Source organism: Gavia stellata, chromosome 3, assembly GCF_030936135.1.
Source record: "Gavia stellata isolate bGavSte3 chromosome 3, bGavSte3.hap2, whole genome shotgun sequence".
Taxonomy (NCBI): domain Eukaryota; kingdom Metazoa; phylum Chordata; class Aves; order Gaviiformes; family Gaviidae; genus Gavia; species Gavia stellata.
In genome coordinates, this window is record NC_082596.1 from 78607822 (window position 1) to 78627011 (window position 19190).

The 19190-nt window shown below is 40.2% G+C and overlaps 1 protein-coding gene across 1 annotated transcript in view; it reads left to right on the forward strand.

Annotated features, from left to right (window-relative positions):
- ADCY2 (adenylate cyclase 2) overlaps positions 1 to 12119 on the forward strand; it is a 227558-nt gene extending 215439 nt beyond the window's left edge. Inside the window, exons 21-25 of the mRNA XM_059836040.1 lie at positions 2477 to 2623; positions 3795 to 3902; positions 5986 to 6100; positions 9986 to 10110; positions 11423 to 12119. Of these exons, the coding sequence (XP_059692023.1) occupies positions 2477 to 2623; positions 3795 to 3902; positions 5986 to 6100; positions 9986 to 10110; positions 11423 to 11575 (648 nt within the window). The 3' untranslated portion in view covers positions 11576 to 12119. The remainder of the gene's footprint in view (positions 1 to 2476; positions 2624 to 3794; positions 3903 to 5985; positions 6101 to 9985; positions 10111 to 11422) is intronic.
- Positions 12120 to 19190: the final 7071 nt, after the last annotated feature.

The window sequence follows — 19190 nt, forward strand, 5'->3', positions numbered from 1 at the left end:
CCGTTAACCAGGACTGTTGATAAATGATGGACAGAGGCTTGGCAAGCTCCTCTGCCAGCTCCCTCAGCACCCTTGGGTGGATGCCATCAGGGCCCATAGACTTGTGTGTGTCCATGTGGCATAGTAGGTCGTTAACTGCTTCCTCCTGGATCATGGGGAGCCTATTTTGCTCTCCATGCCTGTCTTCCAGCTCAGGGAGATGGATACCCTGAGGATACCTGGTATGGCTGTTAAAGACTGAGGCAAAGAAGGCATTAAGTACCTCAGCCTTTTCCTTATCCTTCGTGACAATGTTCCCCGCCGCATCCAGTAAAGGATGGAGATTCTCCTTGGCTCTCTTTTTGTTGTTAATGTATTTATAGAAACATTTTTTGATATCCCTCACGACCGTGGCCAGGTTGAGCTCTAGCTGGGCTTTTGCCTTCCTAATTCCCTCTCTGCATGACCTAACGAGGTCCTTGTACTCTTCTTCACTTGCCTGCCCCTTCTTCCAGAGGTGATAAATTCTCTTTTTTTCCCCGAGCCTCAGCAAAAGCTCCTTGTTCAGCCAGGCTGGTCGTCTTCCCCGCCGGCTCTTCTTACGGCACATGGGGACTGCCTGCTCCTGCGCCTTCAAGGTTTCCATCTTGAAGAACATCCAGCCCTCCTGGGCCCCTTTGCCCTTCAGGACCGTCTCCCAAAGGACCCTCTCGACCAGTGTCCTGAACAGGCCGAAGTCTGCCCTCCGGAAGTCCATCGTAGTGGTTTTGCTGACCCCCCCCCCCCCTTACTTCACCAAGAATTGAGAATTCTGTCATTTCATGGTCACTAAGCCCAAGATGGCCTCCGAGCTTCACTTCTCCCACCAGACCCTCTCTGTTCGTAAACAGCAGGTCAAGCAGGGCACCTCCCCTGGTAGGCTCCCTTACCAGCTGCATGAGGAATTTATCTTCCACACATTCCAGGAACCTCTGGGACTGTTTCCTCTCGGCTGTGTTATACTTCCAGCAGACATCCGGTAAGTTGAAGTCCCCCACAAGAACAAGGTCTTGCAACTGTGAGACTTCTGCCAGTCGCTTGTAGAACGCTTCATCGGCTTCTACACCCTGGTTGGGTGGTCTATAACAGACCCCCAGCAGGATATCCGCCTTATTGGCCTTCCCCCTCATCCTTACCCATAAGCACTCAACCCTGTCATCACAATCATCGAGCTCTATACAATCAAAGCACTCCTTGACATACAGAGCCACCCCACCGCCTCTCCTTCCTTGCCTATCCCTCCTGAAGAGTTTATAGCCACCCATCGCAGCACTCCAGTCATGCGAGTCGTCCCACCATGTTTCTGTGATGGCAACCACGTCATAGCTGTCCCGCTACATGATGGTTTCCAGCTCCTCCTGTTTGCCTGTCTGTACACATCTGTGTAGAGACACACCACATTCTTTCCAAAAGGAACGTAGTGCCAGTGATATTGTAAAAAAAAAGCTTTGATAAGAAAAAAGTGAAATAATATCTGATGCTTCTTGAAATCACAGGACAAATCCTATTCACCTTATTCACATGAGTATTTAAATCCTTGTTTTACTCAAATAATAATTTGAACAGAATTTGACTTTATAGTAGCTTACAGTATCTTTTATTGCTGTGGTTACCTTTGTGTATAGATATTTATTTTTTTTAAGTATTAGTTTAATAAATATTCTTTCTTTCCTTTTTTTCAGGATGTGAATTTATCCTGAAAAGAAGAGCTATTCTAATGTTTAAGGGCAGTGGAGAGGAAACTGAAGGGCGGGGCAGGGGGGGTTGGTCATCTTTAGAACCAGAATCTTCCTGTGGAGCAGAGGTGCTTTCATTTCAGTAGTCACAGAAGGCAGCGGAGAATCTGACATGCATCAGTTTTCGTTCAAGTGACTTCTTTCCCTTTGCCTCAGTGCCTTGTTATGGAAAAGAAATGACAATTATTTTGTTCTATTAGGTATCTTGTCATTTTAGGTTAGGAACCATCAGCCATCAGCATTGAGTTGCATTATGCATTTTAGTGCATTGGGTTTGTGATTTTAGTTCAGTTTTCTAGTTATTACAATAACACAAACAGCAAATAATAAATTAAGAGTTTATTTTGCAAAATATAGTTTCAGCCATGCAAGCCAGACCAAATTCTCTACATGAGAAGCTTCAGAAATGGGCCCTATTTAATAAATTAGTGAACATTTTATGTTCACGGACTTAATGTGCAGGAAAAGAAAAAGTTAACTTTAAATCACTAAAATATTTTCAGCTGTATATGTCAAGTCTTTTTAACAAACAGGTTTATACACCATTTAAAACTAATAAATGCAACTAAATCCAAAAAATACCCAACCACTGCCTTAAGGCATTCGAATCACTGTAACACCTCCCTTTTCAGAACCAAGACACTGCATAATAATAAGGAAACTTTTATTTAGAACTGGGTATGACAGATTCTTTTTTCTCTATTCTGTTTCCTTTTGGACAGGATTTATATCATCAGTCATATGACTGCGTCTGTGTCATGTTTGCCTCTGTTCCGGATTTCAAGGAATTTTACACAGAATCTGATGTTAATAAGGAAGGCTTGGAATGTCTCAGGCTGCTAAATGAGATCATTGCTGACTTCGATGATGTATGTACTTGTAACAACAATCAACATATGGTTTCAATCTTAATAACCCAGGGTATGCAACAGTAAGCAAACATACCTGAAAGAGAGAGTGGAAGAGCTGTCAGAAAAGACCTTTTGTGTGCCTAGTCACATGGGAATTACTTACAGGGAGTATTAAAGGAAAAAGAGATTTATGTGGGATGAATCAGATATTGATCTGACATCATACTCAATTGCTTTTGATTTGCTATAATGAGAATCCTATGTGTTTATCTGATGGAGAAATTTTTGCCCTTTACCTGCAGTTCATGAGGCAGTCATATTACATGCCATGTATTAATAACAGTTTCTAAATACTAGTGCCTAAAGTCAGGCACATAAATCTTGTCCCCTAAAATGATACAGCTTTGTGTTATACCTGATCTGTGTTGCTTTCATTATACAGAGCATTGATCAGTTGATCCATGAGAGACTCAAAGGATTGTATAAGTATTAATATTCCATTCCCTGAAGTTACAAGCAAGTACAGAGTATGACTACAGATGGATTCTGAAAAGGCAGCTGTAAAGGCCTCACTGAGAACAGTATTTGTCTTAAAGAAGGTTATTAGTGATGAAGACACCAGAAAAAGGCATTAAGATCATGTCATGACTCAGAGAGCATAGTCTGAATTTGCGGATCTGCAGCTATAGAGGGTATTTTAGCAGCAAACCCATTTGGAGAATATTGGAATGCTCAAAACAACCTGGGATATGAACTAAAATCCTTGGATTTTAGTCCCATTGGCATGGACCACCCATTAGCATGGAAGAGATGCTTACTTTCAGAAAACTGCTTAAAACTTAACTGTTGGTTCGCATGGTGACTTCGTTCCAGTATCAAATGAGTGCAAAGTCTACTGACTTTTAAGAGCTATATGTACAATAAGGTGGAATTTATTCTCATTACTATAAATGTAGTCCCTTTATAATAAAAAGGTATTTTAGCAGACAGAAGTTCCCTTTCCTTGGAGGCTGTAACCATTGTTTTATCCATCCCTAAGTCTTCCATGCTGTATACACTTGTGAAGCCATTTGGGGTCTATTAAGAGGCTGTTCTAAGAACTGATGCTCTGAATGCTGTTAAAGTAACAATGCTGTTAGTGTAACAAGGCTGCTGATCTGAATAATGAATAACCATCCTTGTTTTACAGTTATTGTCTAAGCCAAAGTTCAGTGGAGTTGAAAAGATAAAGACCATTGGAAGCACTTACATGGCAGCAACAGGATTGAGTGCTACACCCAACCAAGAACAGTGTCAGGTACAGGAAAAGGTTCCTTCTTGATAAAAAACATGTTCAAATGAAGGCTAAAATTCTGTTCATTAAACTGCAGGTTACGTATAATGTTGTGGCCTAGTTTTTTTCTTATTAATGTAGATTGTATTGTGCTAGACAAGTGTATACTTTTGTTTAGTAGTCTCTGTGAATTATTGTTCTTCACAGTGCAGTTTGAAAATGCCACCTCTGTATTTGCTAAGTCTAAAACAGGTCTTCTACTCTAAATACAATATGGCATTTTATTCCTATATGCTGCAGCAGAACTGGATTTATTGAGTGTACAAAAGACTGCATGAATGAGTATTTTCCATTGTAAGCTGGGAGAGCTGAGTAGCCGTAGTAACCACTTACAGAACTCTCAGGCTCAGCACTGAGAACATGTTCCTTTGTTTCTGGCTTACTTAATAGGGTAGGATTGGGAACTGCAGTCAGTAGAAATGAAGTTCAGGGGAGCAACTCAAAACTTCTAAGTAAAAAACTTGCTTTTGCCATGATCTTCAGAGTACTACAGGTTAACAACAGAGAGACAGCAATTATAAATCTACACATTCTCTGCTAAGGATTAATGCGCTCTTGCCAAACTCATGTTCCTTCTAGACAGAAGCAATTAACACCTGAACCATAGACCCTAAGGATCCTGAAGGCAAAAAAAGAATGATTTTAAATTAGCTCTGACATTTAATACAGGGAGGTGATGGGGATGAAGGGAAGTGCAGAACTGTAGACTGGAGATGAGAAGACATAGAGGAGCTCTCAATCACAACTAAAACTAGTGTGTACACAGGAAGAAACTTATTGTTTGAGTTATTTCCGCAAACTGTGAATCAAGAGATCCAAGTTTGAATCTTCCTTTGGTGATTTAGTACACATTTTCAAAAGAAATCCACCAAAACTCAGCAGCCTTCAGTCCAGATGCCCAAAGATCCACAGATAACGGCAGTACCTAGTATGGCAGGGACTGACTGCTAGGCATACTGCTGGGAACAGCCTCCAGCTTAAAATAAGCACCCGAGGAAGACTGAGTGCCTAAGGAGGGGGTCTGAATACATCAACTGAACAGGAAACCATCTGTCTTAGCTAGGAGTGAACTCCAAAGGAAACAGGCTTCATTCATCTAAAAAGCTGCTCTGGCAAGCACCACTACTGTCCCACCTAGGCTGATGCATCTACTCTATGAATCATCTCCCAAAGTTGTCATCTGTCCATCTCTTCTGTCACTTTATCTCAAGAAATGAGGAAGAGTCACTCATTTCTCTTAGAGATCAGTGAGTCCACCTCTTATGGAATCATTCTCTTGTCAGAGTCCTGCCCTGGGCTGTGGGAGCCCAAAAATCAATTTTCTCCTCAGCCTGAGAGGACTCAAACCAGTACTTAGAAATCAGGCTACACTGATGTATGAGGAGACATTAAGTCTATAGCCTTTATAAGTGGTATAAGCACTGAACTAGTAAATTAGGGGGCAGAGGATGGGTTGCCTTCTTCCTCTCTTCCTCTTGTATTTTATTCACTTTCAGGTCCATTAGATGTTCTCAGAGGTGCTTGCTTACCTACCAGATGAGATCAGTGGAGGAACTCTTAAAATTGAAAATTTCATTGGAGCTTAAGCATTAACTAGGGTGCTGAGCTGTGCAACACTGAGAGGGAGGAGTGTCTGTGGGGCTGTCTACAAGTATTATTTATTATTAAAGGGCATAAATTAGAAGCAGAATCTTAAAGAAAATTAATGAGCAAATCCTAGGCACACACAGACGTTGAGTGTCTGTGGGATTAGATAGCAGCTAATTAGTTATTTGACAATCAAAACATTAGATTAGGCATGTTTTGGATCTATCATCTCTAGACTACCTGATTGTGTAAGTAAAATGCATCCTGGTCTATTGGCCATTGTTTGATCTAACTGATGCTGGACAGGGCACCATTACTTTTCTTCTGCTGCCTGCTGGCATTAGGACATCTCTAAGGATTTAAGTGCTTTCAAGTGTTCAGCATATTTTGGTTGTATTCTCACAGCAACTAAAGCTCAGGAAAATTATTTTATTCTGTTTGTTTGTCTGTTTAAATTCAGGAACCTGAACGACAGTATATGCACATAGGAACCATGGTGGAGTTTGCATTTGCCTTGGTGGCAAAACTGGATGTCATTAACAAGCATTCATTCAATGACTTCAAGTTACGAGTAGGTATGTATCACAGGATTTTTATGAGAATATCATGGAGGAGGGGGAGAATTCAGTGTGAAGTACCAGCTGATTAAATTGTTAGTAGAATTGACCAAAACATCCATGAAAGTAAATAGCACCATCTTTATCCTGTTTAAAGGCAGCCTACGTGGTATTGCCCGTTAACCATAGCTGCTGATGTGGCAAGGAGTGTTTCAAGACAGAACTCAGAAAAGGGCAGTATTCCTAAGTAAAGAATGGTTGAAAAATACGTTCCCATGGCTTTGAATTGTTTTATGGTAACTCTATAATAATTATTCTAGAGGTTGTTAACAGCATAAATTTTTTAAGCTTATCAATACCAAAGGACACAAGAAGACTCTAGACAGGGCTTTACAAAACCATATAAATGGTTTTGGAGGACAAGCACTAGAAGGGGCCTGTGAGGCTGGAGTCTGAAATATTTTAGATGTACTAAACTCAAGCAAGCATACAAAAATGCACCCTTTCCTTCCTAGTGCTAGACAAAGGAGGATATTTCTCTTCTTTGTTATTCTGCAGTTATTGACAAACAAGAGCAAAGATGACTAGTTGTTTATATTTGGAAGGGGTATCCCTTATATTTCAGCTTCTAATTGCTTCTACTTGTGCATCATGGTATTTTAAAAAAGAAATAGGCAGCTGCAGTAAGCCATAGAAAGCATGATGAAAGAAATTAATTCAGAGCTGGTCGAGAACCATATGTTCCAAAATGTTTATTTCCTGATAGCAGTACACAGCAGTTTTACAATGCAATGTGTAACTTGGAAAGTGTGAAATGAAAGCAGTAAATAAATATTGGAAACCCATAAATCCTGTAACGTGTCAGAAGTATTTGATTTTCAACAGTTATTCTCCTGTTTTGTCTTTTTCTTGCTGTGCCACTTACTTTTCCTTTCGGCTGCTCCTTTCATGTTTATTTCACAGTGCCACCCACTGGCAAAAAAGCCTGTCTTCTGACTTGAAATATTCATGTGTTTCGCAGAGCACTCCTTTGCCAGTATGTTTTGTATTCCTTGCTAGAGTTAAAAAATGACAACGCAAATCTGAAGTATGCTTCCTTCTCAAAGTGTTACAGAACTTGATGGGTTTAAAAAAAAACGTGTAGAGATATCATATTTCTGTACAGAATAAAAATACTCTCCTTGCCATAGATGACACATGCCACATACTTGCAAACATACATATATCAGCAGTGTCAGTACAGATAAAGAGCTGCTGAGTGTCAGGGCTAAATCCGCAAACTGATTAAAGCAGTACTGGCTCCTTTAAAGGGGGGATCATGAAGCAAACTTTCTAGGGGAAAAAAGATACCTACTTGTGATTTTTAAAGTGTTTGCTAAAGGTTCCAGAGAAGTCAGACTCCTTTGCTTTATGAAATGAGGAATGATTAAATCTACAAAGGGACACATACCCCAAACTGGCACTTTTGATACCTTAATCCAATATAGGTACCACTGAGATCTTTGCTTCCCATCTTTACTTCACTTCTTCTCCACTTACCACCACCACCTGACCATGAAAACATCTGATATCCATTGCACAGAAACATTTAGCATCTACCTCTGACATAATCCCTGCTGTAAGGATTTAAACCCAGAGTGCCATTTGTAAAAACCTTCCTCAGCCAGCATCTAACCCCAGATTTGTTGCAAATTGCTAGAGGTCTCAGCTTTCAACCTTCATTTTCTGTGAGTGCCTGAAATGCTAGTTGTGCCTTAGGAGGTACACAGCCTACCTTGACATTGTCAGGCAAGGGAGGGGAGCACCTAGATTATATTTCAGGCATTCCTCCCTTTCTGTTAGCTAAGGCGCTTGATTTATTAGACAAGCTCAGATATGCTTTTGTGGCAAGTTTTGCACAGGTACTGCTTTTTTTCATAACAGACTAGAGGCTGACATGTTGTTTTCCATATAGCTCCACGGTTAGAACATTTGTCTGTGTTGTAGGTGAACTTAATTGGGTTCCTGCTTTTGGCAGAGGCTACTCAAGCGCCCTCTCCAGGGATCTCTGTCCCTGGAGAATGTTATAAGCCCAGCTATAGGATACTTTGGAATGAGATATTCTCTGTCTGTCCTGCTGAACAATATTTGCTGAATAGTATTTGCCTTTTCATGGAATAATTAAATGTCACTTTGGATACAAGAGAGAGACAGCTGGTATCACCCTCTGTTAGAGCATTTACCTGGACTGAGAGTACTACTCTTCCAGCTTTGCCCCAACAAAACATTCACGTGTGACACAAGAAGGAGACCCGCACTAGCAGGAATGACATAGAGCAGCACATTCCAGAACGCCTGTGTGGCCAAAAAACATTCCCGAGAGATATGGATAGAAGTCTCCTCAAAGGAGGAGGGATCTGAAGCTGGCTTTCCAGCACCTGAGGTATTACTCAAACCATCAGCAGTGGTGGTTCAGGAAGGAGGTTAAAAAGTCACCTCCTGCCCATTGTATTTTGTAGGAAAGTACCACCGCACTGCCCTAATTTCTGGACCACAGCAGAGTGTATGCCACGCACCTCTCATGAGTATTCCCTACTAGCCAGCTTGGGCTACTCAGCAGATGGCTTTTGTGCTTTGTGCACGTTGGATGTCATGAGGCAGAAAGGCACACCCATGACTTGGGTGTTAATGCAGAGTGTTGCAAGGCCTAAGTCCCTTTATGCATTTAATCCCAAGCGCTTAGACAAATATTTATCAGGCTCTATCTGCTATCCTTTAAAGTTTGCATATTTCCCCAATTTTCTAAATTTAACTGCTACAGTCACTTTTTCCAGGGTTTCCAGGTAGGCTTATAGCCCGGTTGCTAACCCATGCTGCCATGTTACATATGATCCATACTAGATGAGCCAGCTCTGAGATGCCTCCCCGTGCTACAATCACACTTTCATTTTGCTGCATAGATATATATCCCTAGTGATGGTTTCTGTCAAGGAATTAATAGAGGTCATTTATGATCCATTGACGTGGAGATAATTTTAGAAATCCAAACTACTCACTTGTCCGGGGTTTACTTCTCACTGGGTCTAACTTGTCTTTCCTGCTCATTGGTATGTATAGTTACAATTATAGTATATTTGATGCTGGTTGACGATAGTGCTTTTGATTTTGCCTCCTGGTTTCATTCCCTACTAGCAAAGCACAACTCACTCCCTTTACAAATGTAACATAGGATACAAACTTACTGCAAGATAAAAAATGCCCAGTCTAATGAGAGACTATACTATGTTGTTCTTCACTTTTACAGCGTGCATTTCACAGCTAGCAGTTTGTTTCTCTTATTCCATGCTTAATCAAATTATTTGAATACATATATTTATATTGCAGTTATTTAGGACCATTCTATGGGCAATCCAGTCTTCAGAATAAGGCTTAAAATCCTCCCAGCTCATTTGCATTAGTTTATTCTATATTTAAGAAGCAAAGAATACTGTAAAAATAATATGATTTGTTCAGCAACTATTGTAAAGAGGAGAAGCCCTTTTCTCTACAAGTAGAAATTAAAAGAAATTCTTGTATATCTCTTTTCCCAGAAGCTGCTGCTCTCCCACACTGTATTCCTCATGCTATCTAATAGAGGCAGTAGCAGGTTATTGGGAGACTAATGGTTGAAAATACCAAATTTACTCAGGATGGGAGGGAGCTGTAAAACTAAAATTAGACTAACTAACATTTGTCATTTTTATAACTAACATCCTCCTGCTGTACATGGTTGATTAAACAGTTGTGAACAGGCCATTGGTTGCTGTACTCACTATTCAGTGCGGGCCAAATACCATGTTCATTGACTTGACATGTTACAAGATGTACTGTGTGTCCTTGTTTGGTGGATCTTCTTTTTTAATGTTAAGTTCTGATGTTTTCCAGGTATCAACCATGGACCTGTAATAGCTGGAGTAATTGGAGCTCAAAAACCACAATATGATATCTGGGGCAATACAGTAAATGTGGCCAGCAGGATGGACAGCACTGGTGTCTTAGATAAAATACAGGTAAGTCTTGGTTTTGTGCTAGTATTTATCTTAATCCTTTGAGTTTGGTGCTTAAAAAACATCATATATTTGTACACTAAGGAGGTCTGTGTTTTGGAGCTAAGGATGCGTACAGAAAAAAATTACCTACCAGGTGTATCTGTACATTTCAAAAGAATTAGACCTTGGGCAGGAAAGTAAAGAATTAAAAGAAAATTATAGGGAAAATGGGAGAAGAATCAAAACTTTGTCTTGACCCTACAGAGGAATACAGTGGAGGAAGTCATGGGTTGCCTGGAAATGCATCCCTAGTTGAAGAGAGGATTTGAGGGAAATCACATTTCTATTCTGTGAATTTCTAAACTTGTAAAATACTAGCTACCTTATCTCCGAAGGGCATTCCTGATGTTAATTGTTTTTAAATAAGGGAAATTACCATAACTGCTGTATATCAAGTTAAATCCATAAAGCAATCATGAAACTTCCTTTTTAATGAACCATGCTGATGAATAATATCTGTATAGATTATAGATAGACCTGTACAGAAAAGACCTTCAATTTACTAACTTTCCAGTGATTCCATAGTCAGGGATCACATTTTCAGTATCTGCCTAGTATTCTGCCTAGCACTTTGGGATCCCAGCATGTGACTGAGAGAACTCCAAATCTATGATTGAGACTATTCAGAACTAAATAATGAAAAAGTAGAGTTACCAGATGTTGGTCAAAACTGGAAACAGAAGGGATGTCAAAGCAATGACATCTACAAACAGTTGCTTGCTTCACAAAGAAACACAGACAGGCTGAGACAACTGGTGCTCTTGAACAACCCCTGTCCTAGCGGGCTTTCACCTAAAATGGCAGAACTGCCTAAAGTTTGGTTCACTGCCAGTTATGAGAGAAACTGCCAACAGCAGCTCTGACAGATGATGCTAACGTCTTACTATCACTTCATTCACACAGCCTTAGTATTTGCAAAAAGATGGGGAAGCTTGGGTCTACTGAAATGAAAAACAGCTCCTGAAGTTGAGAAAAATGCTATATATGTTGTCCCTAGTGCCAGTTGTGTATCTACAAGCCCTCTGTTTGCAATCCTAAGTATGGAAATGGTTATACCCAATTTGGTACTTCATATAAGTGATTAGAATGGGCATCCAGAAACAGTCTATTTGAAAGCTCAGGAGCTCAAGCCTCACTTGAGACCCTTAAAGGCCTTATAAGCATTATAGCAAAACCCTTATAATTGCTCAGAACATATGTTCTCTTCATCCTCTGGAAGAAGGTTCTTCTTTGCTCCGTTATCAATACTGGTTGTATTACTGTATTGTTGCAGGTTACAGAGGAGACGAACAATGTCCTGCAAACACTGGGGTACATGAGCACTTGCAGAGGAATAATAAATGTAAAAGGAAAAGGAGAACTGAAGACATACTTTGTACATACTGAAATGACAAGATCCCTTTCACAAGGGAACGTGGCATCTTGAAGAATGCTTGTATGTGTCATCAATACCATATTTTCAGGAAAGTATCACGCACTTTTTAACTACATTTTGGCCCTTAACATGCGTGCTATTTTCTGGTATGTGGCACTTATTTTAATATGGCTGCAGAATAGTCCCATGAGCCATCATTTTGCACCTTGATATTCCTATGTTCAAGGACAGTTGCGAAGTATGCTATAGGACTGGAAGATTGTACTGCAACTTGCACTGTTATTCAAAGACAAGAAAAGAAGGAATAGGAATTAAAAGGAGGTAACTCATCCTGAAAGGACTAAAAAGAGATGTTAGTGACAAATGCGGGGAAAAAAGGCAATAAATCTAGGGGTGCATACTATTTTCTGATGCATGGTGTTTTCTGGAAAATACAGTCGCTCCCCAATAGCATCTACTAATCTGGTATTAAAGTATACAGTATTTGTAAATAAGTTTACTCTGTCCACACATGATTTGGATGTGATCACCAGTTGCATCTCATAGCCAGAGACACGTTGGGTGGCTTGCTGGCATTCTTTCTGAAGAGAGAGCTAACAATGCTGGAATAGTTTTGTACAAATGTGTCAAATGTTTTGAAGCTATTGTCTTTTGTAAGGTTAATTCATTAAAAGTTTATATGTACTTTGTCTTACTGTTGCTGTCTCTTAGTTTTGCTTCCTTCCATGGCTTCTGTCGCTCAAAACCTGCGCATCCTCTGCTTCTGCCACTGCTGTTTTTTATTGAGCAGTTAGAAGTTGAGGCAGGCTGTGGCCAGCTATCTCAATAGCCTTGGTCACGAATATCTGCTAGACTTGCTATTGTCTTTCAGAAACTGAATCACCTCTATTGTCTTCAGTCTTGGGTGGCATCCTAGGCACTTTGCAGTCATTTACTCCCTAGGTGATACCGAAGAGTTACCTCAAATCCATAAACACAACAGAGTGGGGGATACTGGAGACAGTAGCAGTGTTGCTACTTTGCAACTGGCCTGCAATGCTTAAACAATAACTAGGAGAAGCTGTACAAGAGAAGAAATGTTTGTTTGTTTTGCACTTCGACAACTTCTTTTGCCCTTGCATGCCTTCTGCTTAACTTTTACAATGCCAGATTTCACAGGATATTTAAAATAATCTATCAGGACATGAGTATGAGCAGAAGATACAAAAAATGCTATTCTGTGGATATTTGAAATCAGTTTAAATACTTTTGAATTAAAAAGTATCACACTTTCAGAGTTTCATAGATGAGCCAGGTGAAAGACTGAAAAAGTAGGTAATTGCACTATGCTTCAAAGGAGCATAGATAGTAAAGATTAATTTTTGCTTTGCTATTATCAGTACTTGAAAATAACATATTCTTTTAGTCATAACAGCCTAACAAGACCAAAATTAATAAAATCCTCCTATTTAAAAAATAGCATATAATTACAAGATTTTTTTCTGACTGATATCGTATGAATATAGAAGTCAACTTATTGTGCTGTTAGCTCTGGCTTGTTATTGAAATGTAAAAAGTATTCTGATTTCTCATTCCTGAAACATATATTTACATTTGTATTGCACTGGTGTCCTTTCAGAAGGAGTTCTCAAAATTGCGGGTCACAAATAAATGGCATCAGGCATCAGTCAGTGATCGCTGAGTGTGGCATGGTTTACTCACAGCAGCCATCTGCCCACTAGCAAATTGGAATGGCAGTAGATTTCAAATGCCTACATTTGCAGTAAAATAGACAATCTGAATTTTGATCCCTTTCAGTTAGCCTAAAAGCAAAATGCAAGTTATTTCAGTTATGTCCAACATAACACACTTGATGTCTTACCCAGATCTGGAGACTTTTGATCAGTAACTCTTAAGACAGGTGGTCAGCCTAATACAATCTCATTAAAAATGTTTTGTTGCCTTTATGATTTCTTCTTTTTAATTAGTAAGTTAAGATGAATATTTCCCAGTGGAATGAAAGACTTTCCAAATAGCTCACATAGCAGCAGAAACAATGTCGCAGTCATTGCCTAAAACAATCTATCACTTAGCTCTGCTTAAGACTTCTCCTAAAGCCCTCCTCTCCACTTACTATAAACTTATCCTAGGAACAATTTAAAAAAATATAAAATATCTTAGTCTTTGAATGTACTCTGGGCCCTTAAAATCATTCTGATACTATCACAGGTCAAAGCAATCATTTCTTACTGTGGATGAAAACCCTTTATGTAAAGTTGATTATATTGTACTGTTGTATCTATGTGCAGCTTTGAGGTATAACCTGTACATTCAGGATTTTGCTTTTCATTTGTATTCTTGCACACTTTGGGCATCAGCAGCAAACCTTGTACCTAACTCAACAGTGTTGTTTCTATAATTTTTATAAAAGTTAAACAATATTATATTTCTGTAAGCCATGAAACGTGAAGACATTTAAATGGCCGTGAGGTGACTGGTCCAATGAAATATAAAGAAAAATATATATGTGCCCTCCAAGAGCATGTTGAAAATGCCCTTGTTCAGACCACTCATGTTTCACTGGTGTTCTCTCACTTTGTAGTTGCATTCAGATTCTTGCAGCCAAATCCTGCGAAAGAACAAGGAAGCGGGCAAAAGATGATTATACATACAGTATGATGCCTAGACAAAGAAAGGTGCATACCATCCTCTCTCCAGCCTTCAGTTACTGACTATTATGATTATTATCTTTCTAGTGCTGAGAAGCTATTTGTATCCAATAAATACCTTTTGTCTTCCAATGCATTTTACATCTACTGTTTATACAGTTTTATTTTTCCCCTGTCTGGATTTACCCAGAGTTCTTTTATCTTATTTCTTCCTTTCCCACAGCAATTTCATCTGCCTCAATAACTAGATATAACTAACACTGCTCACATATCAGTGTGTAACTTGAAAAGCTTTATGATAACCATACAAACCAGTATTCAAGATGCCATATATTCTGCATCACAGTAAGGCTCAAGTTCTACAACTTCCATGTTGGTGCCGTAGTTCATAGGTCACTAGCGACCCACAAAGAATGTGACTTTTGAAATGACAATGCAAATGTATTTCACACCGTGAGGCAGCAACCAAAAGATCAATATAAGAGTGATTCACTGTGGTCTGGGGAAATGAAATCCAAATGGGAACACCTGGGGAGCCTCCTGGATTTCTTTTTCAAACTCAGTGCTTTGCTCCAATTTATGAAGGGCTACCAAGGGACAGGAAGAAAGATTAGAAATACAGATACTTTTGTTAACTACAAAAATAGTTGAGATTACCTGTAAATTAATGCTATTTAGCTGCTGTTTCTAAAGAGAAACATTAGCATCACATTTATGCTGTGTGAAAAGCATTTTTCATTCTCTTTATATTCCTTTATGATTCCTCTATTTTGTAAAATATCTACAGACCTTCCCTTTTTCCACTGAGGCACAGGTAGGAGTTCCACCTGCTCGTTTCTAAAGTGGCAGTTGTGCATATCTGAAGGTAGAGCTGTTGAAAGTCTGTCCTGTTTTGTTTTCAGAACCTCATATCAGGACAAATAAATTAGCTATGTTGTCAGGACACTTTATATAGCAGCAGATTTACTGTTAAAAGCAATTATTACCTTGTCCTTTGAGATGTCGTTTTCCTTTTGGTTGTACTTCTGTATGAAGATACTTTAATTTTTCATTTTCAGATAGCAGATTCTCCTTCACCTGACCTAGATACTACCCTTCAACACTTTTTACAAGTGGACCCCAAACAATTTTAAGACTAGGGCTTGTTAGTTTTATTTTTCCTTTCTTGTCTAAAATAGTGGAGTGACTCTGGGGAGGATACAAATGTAGAATGAGATATATGTGCCTTAAATAAAACATGTAATTAAAAGAGTATTTTTGTTCCTTGAAGTACTTCAAATTTGTGTGGATTTGTCAAAAGTGGTGTATAAATCAATTGTAGCTGGTTCACCCTAAAGTTTGCTATGTATTCATTTTAAACATTTTCAAATTTAGGGGCAGGAATTATTCAGGTCAATTTAGCTTTTAATATGTCAGAATGCAAGATAAGGATTTTTTAATCCCATTTGCAACTATGAAGATATGAACCACTTTATGTTGTAGAACACCACTGTTCAAAACAAAGATTCTGCCAAGAATTGTTTGAAATTTTTTGATGGAGTATTTTTCAAATATATTTGCACCCACTGAAATGCTCTGAATGAAAATCTCAATTTTGACGGGAAAAAATGCACGAGGTATTTTGAAAGAATGACATTCCTGGACTAGAAATTTTCATGTTTGCATTCCAAAACAGTGTTACAAATAGCAATTGTTATGAAAGTAATGTCCACCTCATGTATAAAATTGTGTATTACTCTACTTACCAAGAGGGTTATTGAACAGAATATTCATCTGACTCAGTGAATTGGAATATCCATTCAGCAGATATCAGTCAGCATACAAATAATAATTGATATTATATCAGTTAACCAGTTATCATATTTTTAAAAAATTATTAAAATATAAGGAATTACAATTATTTGAAAAGCCTAATTCTCCAGTCAAGCAGTTGAAATTGTAGTCACAGGCCAATCAGGAAATGTTTGCAATCTGCAGACCAAAGCTCAATTATAGTAATTGTGTAGAGAATTACTTGAAACAACAGATATATTCAGGGAAAATTTTAAAATTTCCTGAGTAGCTCATGAACAATAAAACCCAAACCCTGAAGATTGCAAACAGTGTGCTGACTTCTGCAGGTGACGTACAGTTGTCTCCGTCTCCTTCAAAAAACCTCTGAAGAGCCTCCCTGTTTGAGACGGGGAGCCCCACTAATTCAGGGTTTGGAAGAAACAAGCACTTGTGTGAAACAACTGGCTTGGACCAAAGCTATGGCAGTGGAAAGGGGACAGAGTTTTTGAGCCGTTTTTGTTTCATCCTCTTTTTCAAGAGCCATCGAATGCAGCGTTTGTTGGCAAAGGCTGTCTCTCCTTCGAGGATCAGCTGAGGGTCAGGAACATACAGCAATCTGATACTTGTTGAGGACAAACAGCAAGGACAGGAGATAAACTGCTAAGCTTTAATTTGAGGCTAGCCATCTCAGCTCTAAGTGACACGAGTTTGAAAAAGGTACGTCAGCTTGTAGTATGAAAACAGCTACTGTGTTTTTTCTGCGTATCAATGACCTGTCCAATTATATGTCGTCTATCCTCTTGTATCTGCCCCATCTCCATCCCCCTGTTGTTGTCGTTTCCATCCTGTTCCCCCCCGCCCCACCTCATTACCATTTGCTTCACAAATTCCTTTTAGGAATTTTGTGGAAAAGTTATTCCATAAGCCAGTCTGACATTTCAGAACAGGAACCCTGCCCTTGAGACACCTTTATGACTATAAAAGTACATACCAACATATTTGAAATTCAGGAACCTTAGCAGTGGAACCTGAGGGGGATATTGCTAATCCCTAAAAAGGCAAGCAATTGAACTTCTCCTCCTTAAGACACTGAATTCAAAGCAAGTTTTAACACTTTGGTCTCTGATCTCATCTGTATTTGAATGCTAACTTTTGACCATATAGATTAAAATTGCTCCATCGCCCTCTCACGATTGTTTACATGTTCATATTTAAATTACTAAGGAAACATATTGGCCTCCAGTGCTACTCTATAGCAGGAACATACACTTAACAGTAGCATAGTAGCAGCGTACCATCTAAGTCTGGTCGTAACTGGAACAAAAACCCCTGGGCATTCATATCCTGCTTCTGGGGAGTCTGCAAAAGGTGGCTATGAAGAAAAAGCCTTTGTAAGATTTAAATAATTCTAAAGTGATCTATACCTTCATTGGGAAGGAAAAATGAACTGAAAAACATCATTTTAAGTTATTTCAAATGGGTGATTTAGGACAAATCTGTAACAAGCATCCAGCAGTATTTTTGACAATCCGAACTGCATCCAGATAGTGCAATTCAATTAATGCCATTTTAAATGTTAATCAAAATGAGCTACATGTGAGCAGTAGAAGGAAAACTGGAGAGAAACATTTCAGATCTGACATTCAGACATTTCAGAGCTCTTGCCTAGTTTAGTTGAGATTTCTGGCAAACAGTTTCTTGTGGCTCAATTTATAGCTGCAGCTTCATTTGAGCTGCTTCATATAAACGGGCTTGCTATCTCTTGGTGCTCAGACTAAACAACCAAAAGGCACTTGCACAGTGGTAAACGTGTCTCTGTGTAGGAAGCTGATGTAAGGCAGCTGTTGGATTTTCAATTCCACTGCTCACTTACGCTGCGCTAATTTGGCCTATGCTGCAGAAGAGGACCCTAATTGGTAGAGGGATGTTATTAGGTAAGCAGATGGCAATTGTCACGAATGATTAAAAAAAACACCCACCCAAGACTGTAGAGTATAAATACCTCCACACTGCACTTGAAAAAAGCAAGAGGCTTCATTATTCAGTGTGTTAGTGATGGGAGAGTAGCAGCCATATAGTAGGGATGGGACTTTTACATCAGTAGACCTGAATTACTGCATGGGTCTTTGATGCCCAAAAGAACGGGTTGCGAAGATCTCTGGTACCCTGAATGTTGAGGGGGTTTTTTTAACTGTATCTTGGATGTTCAGTAAAAATAAGATGACTGGAAGAGTGCTGTTGTGAAAGTGCTTGCGAAAAGATACTAGTAGCAATAATAATAGTAAGGATGTACCTATGACACATTAGTTCTGCAACTGTGGTTGCAGAAAAGAAAGGTAGAACAAACCAAGCTTGTCACAGATCCCCAAGTGGCACGGTAAGTGTAGTTAATGTGTATGTATTCAAGCAGGATAACCATGAGGTGAATATCAAAACTAGGAGCCAGGTGCTACCAGGGTAGAGCAGTTTTAGAGTCAATCTGTTGTTAGAGATCTGCGCCTGGGAGACGCTTACTTTCAGTGCCCCCAGCATGAGTGTTTGTCTGTGAGAATGATTTCCAATTGCATTGCCTGAAATGGCTGAACATCCTGTGAAAACCTGTGCCCGAGCGGGTGAGGAGGCACGGGCCGAAGAGAGCCCAAGCTCCTCGAGGCTCAGTATCCTCGTTCTGGGGGAAACTCCACAGTTTGGTGTGGTTTTATTCAACTTCTCCATTTAAAAGTGCAAATAGCCACGGGAAAAAGTCAGTCCCTTTTGGCCAGGCTTTGCTCTAACCTTCTTCCCCAGCTTCCGAGGCCAGTAAGAGATGAGGGGGCCAGCCGTGAGGGAGGGCGGCGCTGGAGCCCCAGGCCGGGCCGCAGGTCAGGCTGCCCGCTGACATGGCCCTGAGGCCGCTGCTCGAAACCGGGCCCAAAACCTCACGTCTGGGTGTCCGCGAATCCACACTTCCAGCTTTAACACCACCCTGTGGAAACGCCCAGAGCCCCCCCGGGCCCCCTCTGGCCGCGACCGCCAGGGCCCAGCCGCGCCCGGGGGGCCACTTCCTGTCAGGCTGCCTCAGAGTCCGGGTCACGCCCGGGAGGGGCTTGGCCCGGTGCTCCCCGCGTCGGCTGTCCGTTTCGCGGCGCTGTGGGACCCCCTGCCCGCCTCGGCCCTGCCGCCCGGGCCCTCCCTTCGCCGCGGGCCGCCAGGCGACCTGCGGGCGGCGGCAGAGCGTTGCCGGGTAACGGCGGCCGCCTGGCAGC